The sequence below is a fragment of the Bison bison genome, unplaced genomic scaffold, assembly GCF_000754665.1.
Source record: "Bison bison bison isolate TAMUID 2011002044 unplaced genomic scaffold, Bison_UMD1.0 scf7180017864285, whole genome shotgun sequence".
In the NCBI taxonomy this organism is placed as follows: domain Eukaryota; kingdom Metazoa; phylum Chordata; class Mammalia; order Artiodactyla; family Bovidae; genus Bison; species Bison bison.
Window position 1 is genome coordinate 1239607 of NW_011494857.1, and position 15787 is coordinate 1255393.

At 48.7% G+C, this 15787-nt stretch overlaps 2 protein-coding genes across 6 annotated transcripts in view; both read left to right on the forward strand.

Moving 5' to 3' along the window:
* Nucleotides 1-6919, forward strand: part of FLT3LG (fms-related tyrosine kinase 3 ligand) — a 9669-nt gene extending 2750 nt beyond the window's left edge. For 2 of the 5 annotated variants that reach the window (XM_010849616.1, XM_010849617.1), the window contains exons 4-8: nucleotides 55-108; nucleotides 292-435; nucleotides 884-1022; nucleotides 4390-4577; nucleotides 6696-6919. In XM_010849616.1, coding sequence (XP_010847918.1) covers nucleotides 55-108; nucleotides 292-435; nucleotides 884-1022; nucleotides 4390-4577; nucleotides 6696-6902 — 732 coding nt within the window. In that variant the 3' untranslated portion in view covers nucleotides 6903-6919. Of the gene's footprint in view, nucleotides 1-54; nucleotides 436-883; nucleotides 1023-4389; nucleotides 4578-6695 lie in introns of all 5 variants that reach the window. The other 3 variants (XM_010849614.1, XM_010849615.1, XM_010849618.1) reach the window with 2 other exon arrangements.
* A 1108-nt stretch (nucleotides 6920-8027) lies between these two features.
* On the forward strand, nucleotides 8028-12044 carry RPL13A (ribosomal protein L13a). Its single transcript, XM_010849619.1, has 8 exons — nucleotides 8028-8107; nucleotides 9533-9605; nucleotides 9993-10058; nucleotides 10263-10364; nucleotides 10564-10649; nucleotides 10828-10887; nucleotides 11174-11296; nucleotides 11483-12044. Exons 1-8 carry the CDS (start codon nucleotides 8093-8095, stop codon nucleotides 11567-11569), a joined length of 612 nt encoding a protein of 203 aa, XP_010847921.1. The 5' UTR covers nucleotides 8028-8092; the 3' UTR covers nucleotides 11570-12044.
* The last annotated feature ends 3743 nt before the right edge of the window (nucleotides 12045-15787 follow it).

Genomic DNA, 15787 nt, shown 5'->3' on the forward strand with positions numbered 1-15787 from the left:
CCCATAGTTTGTTTCCTCCGGTCTGCGCAGGCCTGACCCCGTTTTCTCCCGCAGTCCAAGTACCTGCTTCAAGATTACCCGGTCACTGTTGCCTCCAACCTGCAGGACGTGAGTCACAGACGGGAGGGGCCCAGGATGGAGGTGGGAAGGAGAAATTCAAGATTCACCGCCCCCTTAGGGGCCAGGCTAGTGTGCCCACCAGGCCACCCCCTCCCTGGGGACCCAGGAGTCCTGGCCCCCAGCCCCCTCCGCCCACCCGCGGGACCCAGAGCCTGGGTGGTCTCCCCCCAGGACAAGCTCTGCGGGGCGTTCTGGCGTCTGGTCCTGGCCCAGCGCTGGATGGGACGGCTCAAGACCGTGGCTGGGTCGGAGATGGAGAAACTGCTGGAGGATGTCAACACAGAGATACACTTTGTCACCTCATGTGCCTTCCAGGTCAGCCCTGAACTTGGGGGACAAGTGCGGAGAGCCTGATGCTTTCCTAGGGATTGGCAGCAAAGGTCTGCTAGGCCTTACTGGAGGTTTCCCCTTGACTGGGAGCACCCCGAGGGAGGTGGAGCTGGAACCTCAGACCTGCTGGGGCCTGGTGTGGGAGGTGACACTTCTCTATGTACTGGAGGATGCCCAGGGGTAAGGGCCAAAGGCATCAATTCTGCTCATTTCTCAGGCCCTGTTGAAGGATGTTGCTAAGGGGTTCTTACCCCTAGCAACAGGGAGAAGGAGGGGACCCTAAACACCCTCCTGATCCAGGTCTGACTGGGCCTGGTTGTTAGCAACCAGGGGGAGCAAAGGTCCAGACTCTCCATGAGACCCAGGCCTCACCCTTGACCTGAGGTGACGCTGGGGGTGATGCCGTGGTGACGTCTCCCTCCCGTGCCCCCAGCCCCTTCCCAGCTGTCTTCGCTTCGTCCAGGCCAACATCTCCCACCTCCTGCAGGACACTCACCAGCAGCTGGAGGCCTTGAAGCCCTGGATCACCCACCGGAATTTCTCCCGGTGCCTGGAACTACAGTGTCAGCCGGGTAAAGCCTCCCACTGCCCCCAAGCCCACGGCCCCACCCACTCCTCACCCATTCCACTCAGGGCTCCCATGGGCTGTGTGACTTGGGCCTGTTTCCCCAAGCTCATCCCCCTCTGGGTCTCAGTTTACTTGTCCCTGAGAAGGGAATAACCAGCCTTGCCTGTTTCTCTGAGGCAACTCTATCCCATAGAAACAGAATGAGAGTCATGTTTGAGTGTAAATTTCCTTATAGCCATGTTTAAAAAGTTTAAAAAGGTAAATTCACTTATTTTTCAGGATTTTTAGTGTTTGTTATTTTTTAGTATGTTATAGGTGGGTTTATTTTTAAAACTTTTTTACATTGGAATAATTACAGATTCACAGAAAGGGGCAAAGAAATGTACAGGAAGGTCCTGGACACCGTTTACCCAGCCCTCCCAGTGGTACATTTTGCTTGGTAATGTTAATTACAGCACAAGAAATTGACATGGGTGCAATCCACAGAGTTTTTCAGAGTTTATCAGTTATGTATGCATAACTGCAGGCATGCATGTGTGTGTAGTAAGTAGTGTGTATCAGCTGCTGTAACAAGGTACCACCAACCAGGTGATTTAAAGAGTAAAAGTTCATGCTCTTGTAACTGAGGAGTCAGCAGGACTGGCTCCTTCTGAGGGCTGTGAGGGAAGGATCTGTTTCAGTTGTCTCCCTTGGCTTGTAGATGGCCAATTTCATGTTCGTGGTGCTCTCCCCCGTGCGTATCTCTGTGTCTAGATTTCACTTTCTTATAAGGACACTAGTCATATTGGATTAGGGCCACTACTAACCATCTCATTTTAACTTGATCACATCTTTGAAGACCTGATCTCCAAATAAGGTCACATTCTGAGGGACTAGGGATTAGGATTGCATCTTATGAAAAAAAAAATTTTTTTTTTCTCCTGGCTGTACCACACGGTTTGTCGGATCTTAGTTCCTCAACCAGGGATGGGCCCCGTGCCTCCTGCAATGGGCTAGGAGTCTGAACTGCTGGACTGGACTGCCAGGGAAATCCCTGAGTTTGCATAACTTGATCCTCATTCCCAAACTCCCACCTCTCTGCCCTGGCAATCAGTAATGCTATTTAATTTAATTCTCATAGTTTTATAATTTTTAAGATAATTATTTCAATCACAAAGAGCCCTTTAAAAAATAATTTTATTTACTTTTGGCTGCTCTGGGTCTTTGTTGCTGTGCGTGGGCTTCCTCTGGTTGCTGCAAAAGGGAGCTCCTCTTCCTTGCGGTGTGTGAGCATCTCATTGCGGTGGCTTCTCTTGTTGGGGAGCACAGACTCTAGGCCGGAGGGCTTCAGTAGTCTTGGCACACAGACTTGGTTGCCCTGCAGCATGTACTGAACCTGCATTAGCAGACAGATTCTTATCTATTGCACCACCAGGGAAGTCCTCCTTTTTTTTAAAAAAGGTGTGTGTGTGTGTGTGTGTGTGTGGCTGCGCTGGGTCTTCATTGCAGCACATGGGCTTTTGGTTGGTGTGCAGGCTTAGTTGTCCCTTGATGTGTGAGATCTTAGTTCTCTGACCAGGGATGGAACCGGCATCCTCTGCATGTTAAGGTGAATTCCTAACCACTTAACCGCTGTTTGGTGTTCATATTTACATGCATCACTAATTATCCATTCAACTAAGTTTTACTAACCATCTCCTTGATGCTTGGCATTGGAGACACAGCACAGAACAAGACCAAGTTTGTGTCCATGGGGCGCTAACCTGCTGATCAGGGAGACATGATAAACATGTAAACATATAAATAAACAGGAAAGTGTCTGAGTGTAATGAGTCCTATGCAGGCACCTTAAAACGGGGTGGTGGAATCATGGCTTGAAGTGGTCGGCTGGAAAGTCACCAAAAGTTGCAAACCAGGGAACAGGTAGTGCAAAGGTCCTGAGGCAGAAACCTGCCTCCCTGTTTAAGTAATCAAGAGGGAGCCCCAGTGGCTGAGGCCAAGTAAGCAAAGGGGAAAAGGTGTGGAATGAGGGTACAGAGGGAATAAAGGGGGCCAGCTCAAGTGGGGCCTAGTGAGCTATCATGGCTTCATACAGAGTATCTTTCATTGTTCTATTATCTGTCCATTGACTCAGATATTTAATTTATGTAAATTAACTATTTGGGCTTCCCTGATGGCTCAGCCTTAAAGAGTCTGCCTGCCGATGCAGGAGATTTGGGGTTTGATCCCTGGTGCCTGGAGAAGGAAATGGCAACCCACTCCAATATTCTTGCCTGGGAAACCCCATGGACAGAGGCGCCTGGTGGGCTACAGTCCTTGGGGTCGCAAAGACTCAGACATGACTGAGTGACTAAACAACAACAGTAAGAAATATTAGGTTCTGGCAATGTCTCCTGTCACCCTCCTGGACCTCATAGACTACTGGGGGAAGAAAATGAATATATAAATCAATAGGTAAGCACTAGACACACGTTTGTCCAATTCTAAAATGCAGGAAATTTCCTGGTGATCCAGTGGTTAGGACTCTGCACTTCCACTGCTAGGGGCCTAGTTTCAATCCCTGGTCTGGTCAGGGAACTAATATCCTTCATGCCTCAAGGCCAAAACAAGTAAAATGATATATTTGAAATAAAGAATTATTGGGACTTCCCTGGTGGTCCAGTGGTTAAGACTCTGAGCTTGCAATGCAAGCAGCACAAGTCTGATCCCTGGCTGGAGAAGTAAGATCCCAAATGCCACCCAGTCAATAAACAAATAAATAAAAGTAAATAATAAAAATATTTTTAAAAAATTTATAGGGTCTGGTTAAACAAGTAAACAAGCATACCAATTTAAAAAAGTTATTAGTGACTATTTTTTTAAATATACTTTTGGCTGTGCGGGTTTTCGTTGCTGCCCTTGTTGTGGGGCTACTCTCTAGTTTTGGCGTTCAGGCTTCTCATTGCAGTGGTTTCTCTTGTTCTGAAGCATGGGCTTTATTGCATGGGTCAAGCAGTTGTGCCCAGGGGCTTAGTTGCCCTGTAGCATGTGGAATCTTCCCAGACCAGGGATGAAACCCACGTCCCCTGCACTGGCAGGTGGATTCTTAACCACTGAACCACCAGGGAAGTCCTATTAGTGACTTTAAAAAATCAATAAAATGCAACCTTACTATGTGCTAGGCACTGTTCTAAGCACTTTCTGTATATTCACTCACTTAATCTCTGTGACAACCTTATGAAGTCGGTATAATAATTATACCCACTTTATGGATGAGGTGACTGAGGCCCAGAGAAGTACACAGCCTACCCCCACCCCCTCCCCCAGGTCACACAGCCAGCACCAGGCAGGCCTTTTTTTCCCCTTCCCTGGCCTGGCCCTACTTCTCAGTCACCTGACCTCTCTCCTGGCAGACTCCCCGACTCTGCTGCCCCCAAGGAGTCCTGGGGCCTTGGGAGCCACGTCCCTGCCAGCCCCTCAGTCCCCTCTTCTGCTCCTCTTGCTGCTGCTGCTGCTGCCAGTGGCCCTCCTGCTGCTGGCCACTGCCTGGTGCCTATGCCGGTGGAGGAGGAGACGGAGGACACGCTACCCTGGGGAGAGGGTGAGCCAGCAGGGTGCGCAGAGTGGGTGGAGAGGGTCCAGGGGGTGACCGGAGGTGGTGGATTCCGTGGGCGGCACGGTACCCTGCCCTTCCCACCCCCAGGATGCTCTGCTCCTGTGGCTCCTGGAGGACCCTGGACTTGTTGATGTGGGGGCCATGGGGGTGGGGGATGACAGAGTGGAAGCAGGGAAGCGGTGGGCTAGCTCTGGATGTAAGAAGACCCCTCATGGAGGGGGACAGACTGGGACAGACAGACTGGAGGCCAAGGAGGAGGCCAGGTGAGCGTCCAGGAAGAGAGGACAGGGTCTGAGCAGGGGCTGGGACAGGACCACGGGGTGGAGAGGAGGGGACAGGCAGAGTCAGGGGTCAGGAGGGACGGGGCTGGAGAGTGACAGGCTTGATGGGGTCGAGGGGAGAGCAGGGAAAGGGAAGGGGCACAGGCAGAGGATGCTGGGTCTGGCCCAGCGGGAACCTGGGAGGAGGAGGGACAGTCCGCATTCGGCATTCTGAACAGTGAAGCTCAGCGGGCGGGGAGGTATTTGGATACAGGAGTCTGCAAGCCAGGAGAGAGCCGCCTCCAGGAGCAGGGTCTGCAAAGCCCTCCAGGTATGAAAAAGCTCAGGTTATTCTAGCAACTTTGTCCAGTCTGGGGGTGGGGTGAAAAAAAAAAAAACAAAAGCAAAACGGCACTGGGAGATGTTTGAGGTTACATCTTCCTTACCTCAAAGGTAAGGAAGAGAAGCTGGGGCTTCCTACCCTGGGGAAGCAAGAAGCCTCCGAGGCGAACCTGGGAACCGGTTTGGGGGTGGAGGTGGTTACCTGAGGGAGAAAGGCAGGGAGGGGCCCGTGGGTTCCTTAGTGCCCAAAGGAAACACTTGGCAGCACTCGCTCACCTGTTGTGTGCCTCAGTGCCTCCGGCCTTGTGCTGGAGCTTTCTACAAATTAACTCACTTAATTGAGAAACTGGTGGCCATTATCCCCATTTCCCCTTGGCGGACACCGAGGCTCAGAGAGGTCAATCATTTGCTGAAAGTCACACAGCTCCTGAGTGACAGCCAAGATTGGACTCTCGGCCCTCTGATTCCAGCATCCGTGCCTTTCACTCTTCTGCCTCAGTTTCCTTATCTGTACAATAGACTCATAATCATCCTTCATGCTAGAGTTGTCAGGAGGTTAAATGAAAGGACCACAAAAAAACCCCCTAGAGCAATGCTGTCCATAGGAAACAGAATACAAGCTACATATGTGACTTTAAATTTTCTAGTAGCCGCATATATTTTTTAAATTTTTAATTGAAGTATAGCTGATTTACCACATTGTGCCAATGCATCTTTTTAAAAGTAAAAACAAACAGGTTACCTTAAAGAATTTATGTTATTTCACCCTGTGTATCCAAAATCTTGTCATCTCAACATGCAATCAATACTTTAAAAATTTTGAGATATTTTGACATTCTTGTTTCCATACCAGGTTTTCAGAATCCAATGTGTAATGCAATGCTCACAGCACATCTCAATTCATATGAGAAACTTTTATTAGAAATACTTGATCTGTATCAAGATTCCATGAAACTTACAGTTGCATAAGTAGATTCCTATACTTAAGTTCTTTGAAACCTACAGAAGTTTTCCAATAACTGGATCAAGGAACAGTTTCTAAATTCAATGATTTTTTTTTTCATTTCAGCATTTGTTTTGGACAGTACTTTTTGGTTTTGAGATACAATTTTCTATTGAGAAATTGTTCTCTTATCCTTGTCCCTTTTCATACCCTGTTTTCCCACGCTCCCAATAAACACACTATTAGTTGAAGCTTAAATTAGATGAAATGAAAAACTAAGTTCCTCAGTTTTGCTGGTCACAATAGGAATGCCCAGTTTTCACATGGGGCTGGTCTCAAGGGCTGTCTTGGAAAGCACAGATCTAAAACGTGTTCATCATTGCACCAAGTTTTCTTTGACAGCAATGCCCAAACACACAGTGAGTGCTCACGGTGAATGGAGTTGTTTTCGGGCGTTAAGTCTATACTTGAACTTGTACCCTGAGCTTCTTACTTTCCCCTCCTCTGTCCATGGAACCTCAAACAGCCTAGTGAGTCATCTATCATCCCCTTTTACAGCGGAGGACACTGAGGCCCAGAGAGAGCAGTCACCTGCCAGCGGACACAGAGTCGGAACTTGGAGGAAGTCAGCTAGAACCTGGTCCTTTCCTTGGCCACACTGCTCCTGTCACTGTCCCCCCGGGATGGAGGCAACGCCAGCACCCACCATCGGCTCCCCCTTCCCCACTTTGTACAAAGCCCTTGTCCCCAGGAAATTGTATATAAATCATCATTTTCTACCAGCTCTGGCCAGGTTTGTTTGTGGATGGGACACGGTGTGTGTATGGGGCCGTTTGGGTTCGGGTTTGGTTTTTCAGTTAATGCAGTGTTTCATTCAGTACCTATTTTCTGAGTCCTCCCGGGGCCCAGGGCCAAAAGAGGGCAATACTGGGACCCAGACGTGAGTCGGAACCAGCCCTGCCCTCTCAGGATTCCTGGTTCAGAGGGGAGAGACATCGGCCCCAGAGAGCCCCAGTACACGATGACACACGCTCTAATGGAGGTGGCGTAGGCACTGTGGGAGCCCCCAAGCGGTACCTGAGCCAGCCTGAGCGATATCAGGGAGGTTCTCTAAAGGGAAGGACTCAAGCCAGATTTTAGAAAACGGGATGGGGGTGGGGGTAGAGGGGACGGCAGCCTAGTCAAGGGACACTGTGAAGGCAAAGGCTTTGTCCAGAAAATCCAGAAAGTGAGAAGCTCCTTTGGGGAACACTCAGGCATCTAGAGAAGGAAATGGCAACCCACTCCAGTATTCTTGCCTGGAAAATCCCATGGACCGAGGAGCCTGGTAGGCTACAGTCCATGGGGTCGCAAAGAGTCGGACACGACTGAGCAACTTCACTTCAGGCATCTAGAAGTCATTCTTTCATTCGCCAGCTCTCAAGCTGAAGACTATCCCCACCTGGGGACACAAGCCCATACACGGCCAGGGATTTAGTCAGATCACAAGTCAGACAGGCACTGGAATTCAGATTTCTAAGCCTTGGCGGAGCGCTGAAGGGCAAGCCCTCCTGGCCCCCTGCAGGCCACCACGTGCCCTGCAGCGCGACTTCGCTTCAGGGGGTAACCGCCTGTCCTCCAGCATTCTTGGCCCCGCCCATCAGCAAGCAGCGGGCAACTCACGCGAGGCTTACCAGCCCCTCAAGAATACTGCAGCGGAGGCTGAAGAGCACCGCCCCCTACCCCACGTGATCTCGCCCGGCTCAGCCATGGCCGCCTAGGCTCGATGGGAACGATTCCGATTGGATAGTCAGAAGATGACCCGCCTCCCGGTGGGGCATTTCTGCGCACGCGGCTGACACTCTGGCCAATGAGAAGACAGAAAGCGGCCGTGTTGCGTCACTTCTTCCGCCCCTGTTTCAAGGGATAAGAAACCCTGCGTCTAGGGTTCCTTCTTTCCCAGGCAGCTGCCGAAGATGGCGGAGGGGCAGGTACAGGCTCCGCGCGGGCCGGGGCGGCGTGGGGCCGGGTGGGGTCCAGGCCGGACCGGGGTTGGACCTCTTTTCTCTCGTAAGTGTGCTGTGGAACTTAAGGACATAAGGAACTTAAGGACATAACTGAGCAAAGCAGAAAGCTTTCGGGGTAAGAGAAATCCAAAACGGGAATATAAAGCAGTTTTTGCGCTTTGGGCTGGGTAAGAATGCGGCATTATTTTTTTCTTCGAGGGGCAGTCATCTTTGCTTCCTACACAAAAAGAGTTACTTTAAAATTAGGCCTCATTTATCTAGATCTTGGCGGAATTGAACCGGTGTGTCCCCACCAATGGGAAAGCACGCTGAAGGCGGCTACGCCACCTGGGGACGGTGAAAAGCCGGGGGTAGGCCAAAATGGAGAGTATTTCCGCCCTGCCCAGGCGCCGGTTGCTTCGGCCACGTGAAAGTGTGCATCAGGGTTTCCCTGCAACTGGGGGTAATTTGGCACGAAACCTTTGCTGTAGGTTGGGAGAGCTCTTGCATGTGGGGCAGGCACAAATTGGTCTGCTTTGGGGTTAGATGGAGTCTAAAAGTGCTGGTGTTAGCAACTGGACTGAATGAAATGTTCCAGATCCTTGAAACATCCTTAATTGTTTAACCAGCTAGAAGGCCTCAAGGAAGGTAGAAGCTTACGACTGACTCTTCTCCGGCTCCTTCCTTGTGTAACCTATTACTGATAAAGGGAGGGAGTGGCTCTGGAAGGGGTGAACATGTGATGGGGTCTGTGGTTCAGGAAGGAAAATTAAGTTTGAAGCCAGGGAAGTGGTAGAGTTCTCTGAACACGGGTCCCTGCGTTCACATAATATGCACTTGGTAAGAGCTGGAACTTCTGAAAAGAAGCCAAGGATTAGATTAGTATTTTAGCTGTTAAAGCTTCCCTAAGGATGCAGAGCTAGTCAGTACCAGAGGAAGCTTGGGTTTTTGACCACCCTGCCTAGCTTCACTGGCTCTGAACCTGTTTGCTTTGATACTCACACTAGAAAGCTACCTTTGAGATCAGAACAGAATCAGATTCTGTCCAGGTTCTACAGGTTGCATTCAGATTACCGGTTCTTCTAACTGGGTGATCAGTGTTGATTCAGATTGTAGCTCATTCTCTGACCATGGAACATAATCTGGGCATAAAGATGTCTGCCCTTGAAGCAGCTGAAATGTAAGGGATTGGTTTATTTTGTATCTTAGCTGCTCACTGAAATTCTGAGTCATTTGCTTTCTTGGCCATCTCTAAAGTGAGCCTTAAGTTCTAGTTTTGGGTCTAATATCTGGTTAGCAGGTGTTCTGGGAGGTAAGTTAACTAATGGAGAGGAGTAATTGGTTGAGGTGGGCAGTCAAAGTTGTGGGTGCCTCTGAGCCCTTCTGAGCTCTTCAACCTGTCTCCAACAGGTCCTGGTGCTCGATGGCCGAGGCCATCTCCTGGGCCGCCTGGCGGCCATTGTGGCCAAGCAGGTGCTTCTGGGTAAGTCTGCCCGCTGCCCACAGCTCCCATCAGACATGAGCTCAGCAGGTCAGTGATGAGCAAAAATCACCATCTTTCGTTTGAGTCTCACGACCGTGAGATCAACCCCATGCACCGCTCTGAGACCTGCCAGCATCCTCCCCTCCCGGGTCAGGGGCTGTGAATTCAAAACATGTTTTGTTGGAGTAACAAATTGAACTTGAGCATGAGACAAGCTCCACCAGATAGCGCTCTGTGACTTGGGGTAGGAGATTTGGTGTCTTCTGGTGTGTTTGTGCACAGGGGCCAGTTTCAGGCAGGGCTGGGGTCTCCTTTCTGGGCAGTAACTGGGCACCTGGCTTCCTGACTTTTGCCCTCCTTGATTGTTCCATTTTCCATTCCCTCTAGGCCGCAAGGTTGTGGTCGTGCGCTGTGAGGGCATCAACATTTCTGGCAATTTCTACAGAAATAAGTGTGAGTTAGGGCCTGGAAGGTGGGCTGGAGAGGCTGGATCTGTGTGGAGCTCAGGCTTCACAGACTTGGGAAGCAGACCCCCCAGTGGTGGGACATGCAAGTCTGAGTTCCTTAGCAGGCCCTCAGAAGTGAGGTCGTGGCGTTGGAAGGAGTTACTGCCTGGCTGGGGACTCTAAGGCCTTACACGCTCTCCCTTCTTCCCAGTGAAATATCTGGCCTTTCTCCGCAAGCGGATGAACACCAACCCCTCCCGTGGCCCCTACCACTTCCGAGCCCCCAGCCGCATCTTCTGGCGGACAGTGCGAGGTGAGCTGGGCTCAGGGACCGCAGGTGCTGAGGGGGCAGGTAGCCAGTGATGAAGACTTCTCCCACTCGTGTTCGAGTTTCCCGACCGTGAGATGACTCCACATGCACTACCATCTGAGGCCACCTGTCTGCCTGCCTGGGCGGGACAGCGGCTCCCCCACGGGCCCCACTGAGCAGGCCTGCTGTCCTCTGTCCACAGGCATGCTGCCCCACAAGACCAAGCGGGGCCAGGCTGCTCTGGAGCGCCTCAAGGTGTTTGATGGGATCCCACCACCCTATGACAAGGTGAGCAGGTCCCAGCTCCCTGACAGTATCCCTATGGCTGGCGTCGGTGATGTTCTGCAGTTACCTACATTGTTTGATCCCTGTGAAAAGAGCACCGGCTGAGACGCCTGCCCCAGCCAGCCTTCTTCCCTGTCTGTCCCTCGCTCCAGGTGTCTAAGCCCCTCTCCTTCTCTAACAGAAAAAGCGAATGGTGGTTCCTGCTGCCCTCAAGGTTGTGCGTCTGAAGCCTACTCGCAAGGTGAGCCTCCAGATTTGCTGAGTGATGCCCTTGGAGTTCTGAGGCTTCCTGGGAGGGTGCACTTAGGGCCCTAGGACTGGCAGATGATGGTTTTTTTTCTCACGATGGTCTGCGGATGCCACTGCGGGCAGTGCCGAAAATGCCAATGGCTCAGCTGATGCCAGGAGGAACGGGGAGCATGGCTCCCTGACAAGCTGGAAGGCTCTAGGACAGAATGTTAACACCCCTCCCCTAGTCACCCTGGCCTCCTTTTCTAACAGCTTCGTTTCTTCTCTCTCCCCTCTAGTTTGCCTACCTAGGGCGCCTGGCTCATGAGGTTGGCTGGAAGTACCAGGCAGTAACGGCCACCCTGGAGGAGAAGAGAAAGGAGAAGGCCAAGATCCACTATCGGAAAAAGAAGCAGCTCATGGTGAGCGTGGGATTGGTACTGGAGGGGCCCCACATTCCCAGGCAGCTGGTACCTCTCGCCTCTTTATTAGGCTTTTGGAAGTCTCTGCCTAAGGCCCACTGTGGGAATGGGGAGTGGGATTGGGTCCCTGGGATGACAGTCCCAGGGAGCAGCCACTGATCACTATCTGTCATCTTGGCCCCACAGAGGCTACGGAAGCAGGCCGAAAAGAACATCGAGAAGAAAATTGGCAAATTCACAGAGGTCCTCAAGACTCATGGATTCCTAGTCTGAGCCAAATAAAATTGACTGTTTATTCTTCATGCTTGGCCTGGCCTGCCCTTCCTCCATCGCCACCCTAGGATGTGGGGGCCCCCAGGGGCTGCCGTGCACGTTGCCACAGGCAGACGGGGTATAGCCGAGGGGCATTAGTCAGTGTAGGCGGGTCCAGGGGCTGTGCAGGCATCGTTGGTCTGCAGCCTGTTTGTTCGTGAGACCTTTAAGACATGAACAGTTGGAACAACCAGTCCAGTTGCAGTATTGGCAGACGTGAGCTGGAAGACTATTGGAAGGGATTGGCATGACTTAAAGGGAGTCTGTTCATGCTTCCCACGTGGTCGGATACTATACTCTGCAGCTGTTAGGATGTGAGAGAATGCCCAAAAAATATCTCTGGAAGAGAAGTTCCAGCCAAGGGATCACAGGCATCGCCCTCGTGTCTTCCCTATATTTTGTGATCCAAAACCAATAAATTATTTTGTTAAAGAAATGTGGCGTGTTTTCAGTGTGTGTCTGCTGTAGAGGCAGGCCCGGGGAGCAAGGCTCTCGGCTGACGGGGGACTTGGAGAATAAGGCTGGCTGTGCTCTTTCCACAGGTGAATCAGAAAACTGCCTTTCATGGAAGAGTTGACCTTGGTAGAGATTTTACATGCCAAGGGATTTGAGATGCCTGTGGATTTGTGGGTATTTATGGCCTGTAGAGACAGGTGTTGCCCATTTTACATAAAATTGTCTCCCTAATTCAGCTGCAAAGTATGGAATTGGCCACTCTTCCCTAAAACCAGTCCCTCACTGGGGCATGTGGGCTGTTCAGTCTATACCATGCCAGACTGTAATGCAGAGATAAGTGATGAGATATTAGAGAAGTGAGAAGGGTTTTTTTTTTTAAGATTAAAACTAGACCTGTTAGATCTGCCAGGATGAGTCCCTGAAAGGGTCAGGGTACCCAGCCCTTGGTCACCTCCCAACACCCAGGTGGGCCCGCTGCCCCATCTTACTGAGGAGGTTCTGTGCGGTCAGTGGTGTCGGCGCTGATGACACCCGGAGGGGTCTGGCTTGACCAAGGTACATCCATCTGTACTGGGAGGAAAGCTAGGTTCCTGCTGCCCTTTGAGACTGGTGGGCAGTACTTGTGTGTCGGTTCACTGAGCAGGTAATAACTTCCACACTGTGCCATTGTATTCTGCTTAGTCTGCAAAATGTCCAAGAAGGCTCAAGTCTCAGGATCATTTTGCAAATGGGTGGTGTCCCTGCTACTCCTGGGGGCTCCTGCTCCAGCAGAGCTGCCTCCAGAACCAACTGAAAGTCCCAGAGTTTAAATCTTATGACACTATGTTAGAGCAGCACAATAGGCTGCCCAAACCACTTAATTTTGGCTTAAAACTTGCCACTTCAAAAGACATGCAACATTGGGACTTCTGTGGTGGTCCAGTGGCTAAGACGACTACGAATGCAGAAGGCCTGTGGGTTCCATCCCTGGTCAAGGAACTAGGTCCCATCTGCTGCAACTGAAGATCTAAAATCCCATGAACGGGAACTAAGACCCAGTACAGTCAAGTATTAAGCCAAATGTTAAAACACTTTAAGAAGATGACATGTCAGACTGGGAGAAGGTGTTGGTGAATCATGTCTCTTGAAGGACTTGAATGCCAAATACATAGAAAAATTCTTAAAACTCAGTAACAATGAGCCAACCAACAAAAACTTAGGCCCAGATTTGAAAACAGCTTTCACCAAAGAAGATACACAAATGCTAATAAGCATGTGAAGAGATGCTCATCATTCCCCATTAAAGAAGATAAATGAAATCTTCAGACATAACCTTAATCATTCCTGGGGGAGAAATACAGGGAATCAGGACCTCTGGGCCAACAGAAGGGACGTTCCAAAACTGCCCAAAGCGCCCTGCAACAGCACTCTAGTCCCAGATCAGCTTCAACCCCTGGGCTACAGCAACCTTGGACACTACAGATGAATGGCTTGTTTTAACAGGCATTTCAGTGCTCACTGAGGAGGGGGCCGTTCTGTACTCTAATATGTGCATTTCCCTTGTGAAATGCTAGGAAATGTCTGAGATCTGTCAGAGACAGGGAAATACACCCTCAAGTGATAAGTAAAGTTGGCTGAAGTTCGTTACTGAGCACCAAGGCTGTTCACACCGCAGTTCAAAAAATTCAAGGTGGTGGTTTGTAAGCAGCCTTAAAATAGTAATGAAATTGAATAGAAATGAAAAGAAAAAAAAATGTATTACAGAAGGTAAAGTGAAGTGAAGTCACTCAATTGTGTCTGACTCTTTGAGACCCCATAGACAGTAGCCTACCAGGCTCCACTGTCCATGGGGTTTTCCAGGCAAGAATACTGGAGTGGGCTGCCATTTCCTTCTCCAGGGGATCTTCCCAACCCAGGGATCGAACCCAAGTCTCCTGCATTGCAGGCAGACACTTTACCGTCTGAGCCACCAGAAAAGGTAAAGGAGAGAGTTAAAAGACTTAAAAATCAGACAAGTTGAGGAAGGCAGAGGAGGGTGAGAGAGATAAGTGTGCTTGGTCACAATACAAAAAGGATTTCCTACTGTGAGTTGTGATCAACACCTAGAAGCTAAGGACCTAAACATCTCCAAACTGCCCTCACCCCCTCAGAGTGAAGCAGTATTTTTTATTTGCTCTTCCCTTATCATCAAAATCTCACCAGCTGCTCTTAGCAATTTGCAAAGTATTGAGCGTTTAAGACACAGACAGGAAATCATACCTAATCTCACCACCTGGAGATGTAAACCACTAGGGCGATGTCATGTATTTCCTTCCAGGCTTTTTTCTACATTAACTTTCATACACAGTTTGGCACATATTGTAGGCAGCAACTCCAGGTCCCCCCTTTTTTTAAACTAAATATAAATCCTTTCCAAGTTATTCAAGAACTCTAGAACTTTTTTCTTCAAAAAAATAAATTATAAAACAACTACTAGGTCACAGAGGAAGATACAGCAGGTTTTAAAACAAAAAGTCTCTCTTCCTTAATGCTATCCCAGAGGGACTGAAACAGTGACAATTAAAAATGAACCATTCCTCACTTATATGTGAACTCTAAAATAGGACACAAGTGAACTTATCTATGAAACAGAAATAGATTTCGTAGAGAACAAACCTCTGGTTGCCGTGTGGGGGGTGAGGGAGGGATGGATTGGGAGTTTGGGATTAGCAGATGCCAACTATTATATATAGAACTGATAAACAACTGTATAGCACAGGGAACTATATTCAATATCCTGTGATAAACCATAATGGAAAATACGAAAAAGAATGTGTGTGTATATATATATATATATATGCAAAATTGAATCAATACACCTGAAACACATTGCAAATAAACTATAATTCAATTTTTTTTTTAATTGGAAAAAAATCAGAAGAATATTTGTGACCCCTGTAGAAGTTTGTTAGGAGCATAGATTGTATATTCTAAATGCAGTGCTTAAAAAAATTTTTACTAGACTTGTAAGTGGAAACAAAAAAAACCCCTCATGTTTTCTTCTAATATATAGCTTCTTTTCTTCATGGCTTCATTTCTCAAGCCTACCTAAATTTTATCCCTACACATCAGAAATTTACGTTGGCATAAAGTAGGAACTAGGTATCCAACTTTATCTTCAGATGGTCTCCCACTTGTCCTAACACAAAATTACTGAATAATTTGTATATTCTGCAGAGTTTTTAATTGCACCTGTCATCATATGCTAAATTCTCAGAGTTGGATCTATTTTTGGACTTCCTAGAAGATACATTTTAAATATTTACATTAAAGAAGTTAACTTTTTACTTAAATGTGACATAATATTTGCTCAAATATTTAAATATTTATATTGAAGAAACCAACTTTTATTTTTAAAAGAAATTGCATTTAACACACCCACAAAAATATAATAATGTACCAGGATTTCTTTTAAAATGATTAATTCAAAGGCAATTCGAAGCAGAATAAAACATACACTTAAGTCTTATATATATTGATTATGAACTCAGTACAACTTTGTACATTGAACTGGAAAAGTCTAGCAAAAGCCTAAATTTGAGGTCTTTGGTAAATGTGAAGCCTCAGCGAGAGCGCTGGGAAAATTCAGGCCAAGACTTAATTAAGGAAAGAGGCCAAAGTCTGGAGTTCGAATTCTCCCAACAAGGCCCAAGTCAGCACTCTTGCCTGGAAAATCCCATGGATTGGAGGAGCCTGGTGGGCTGC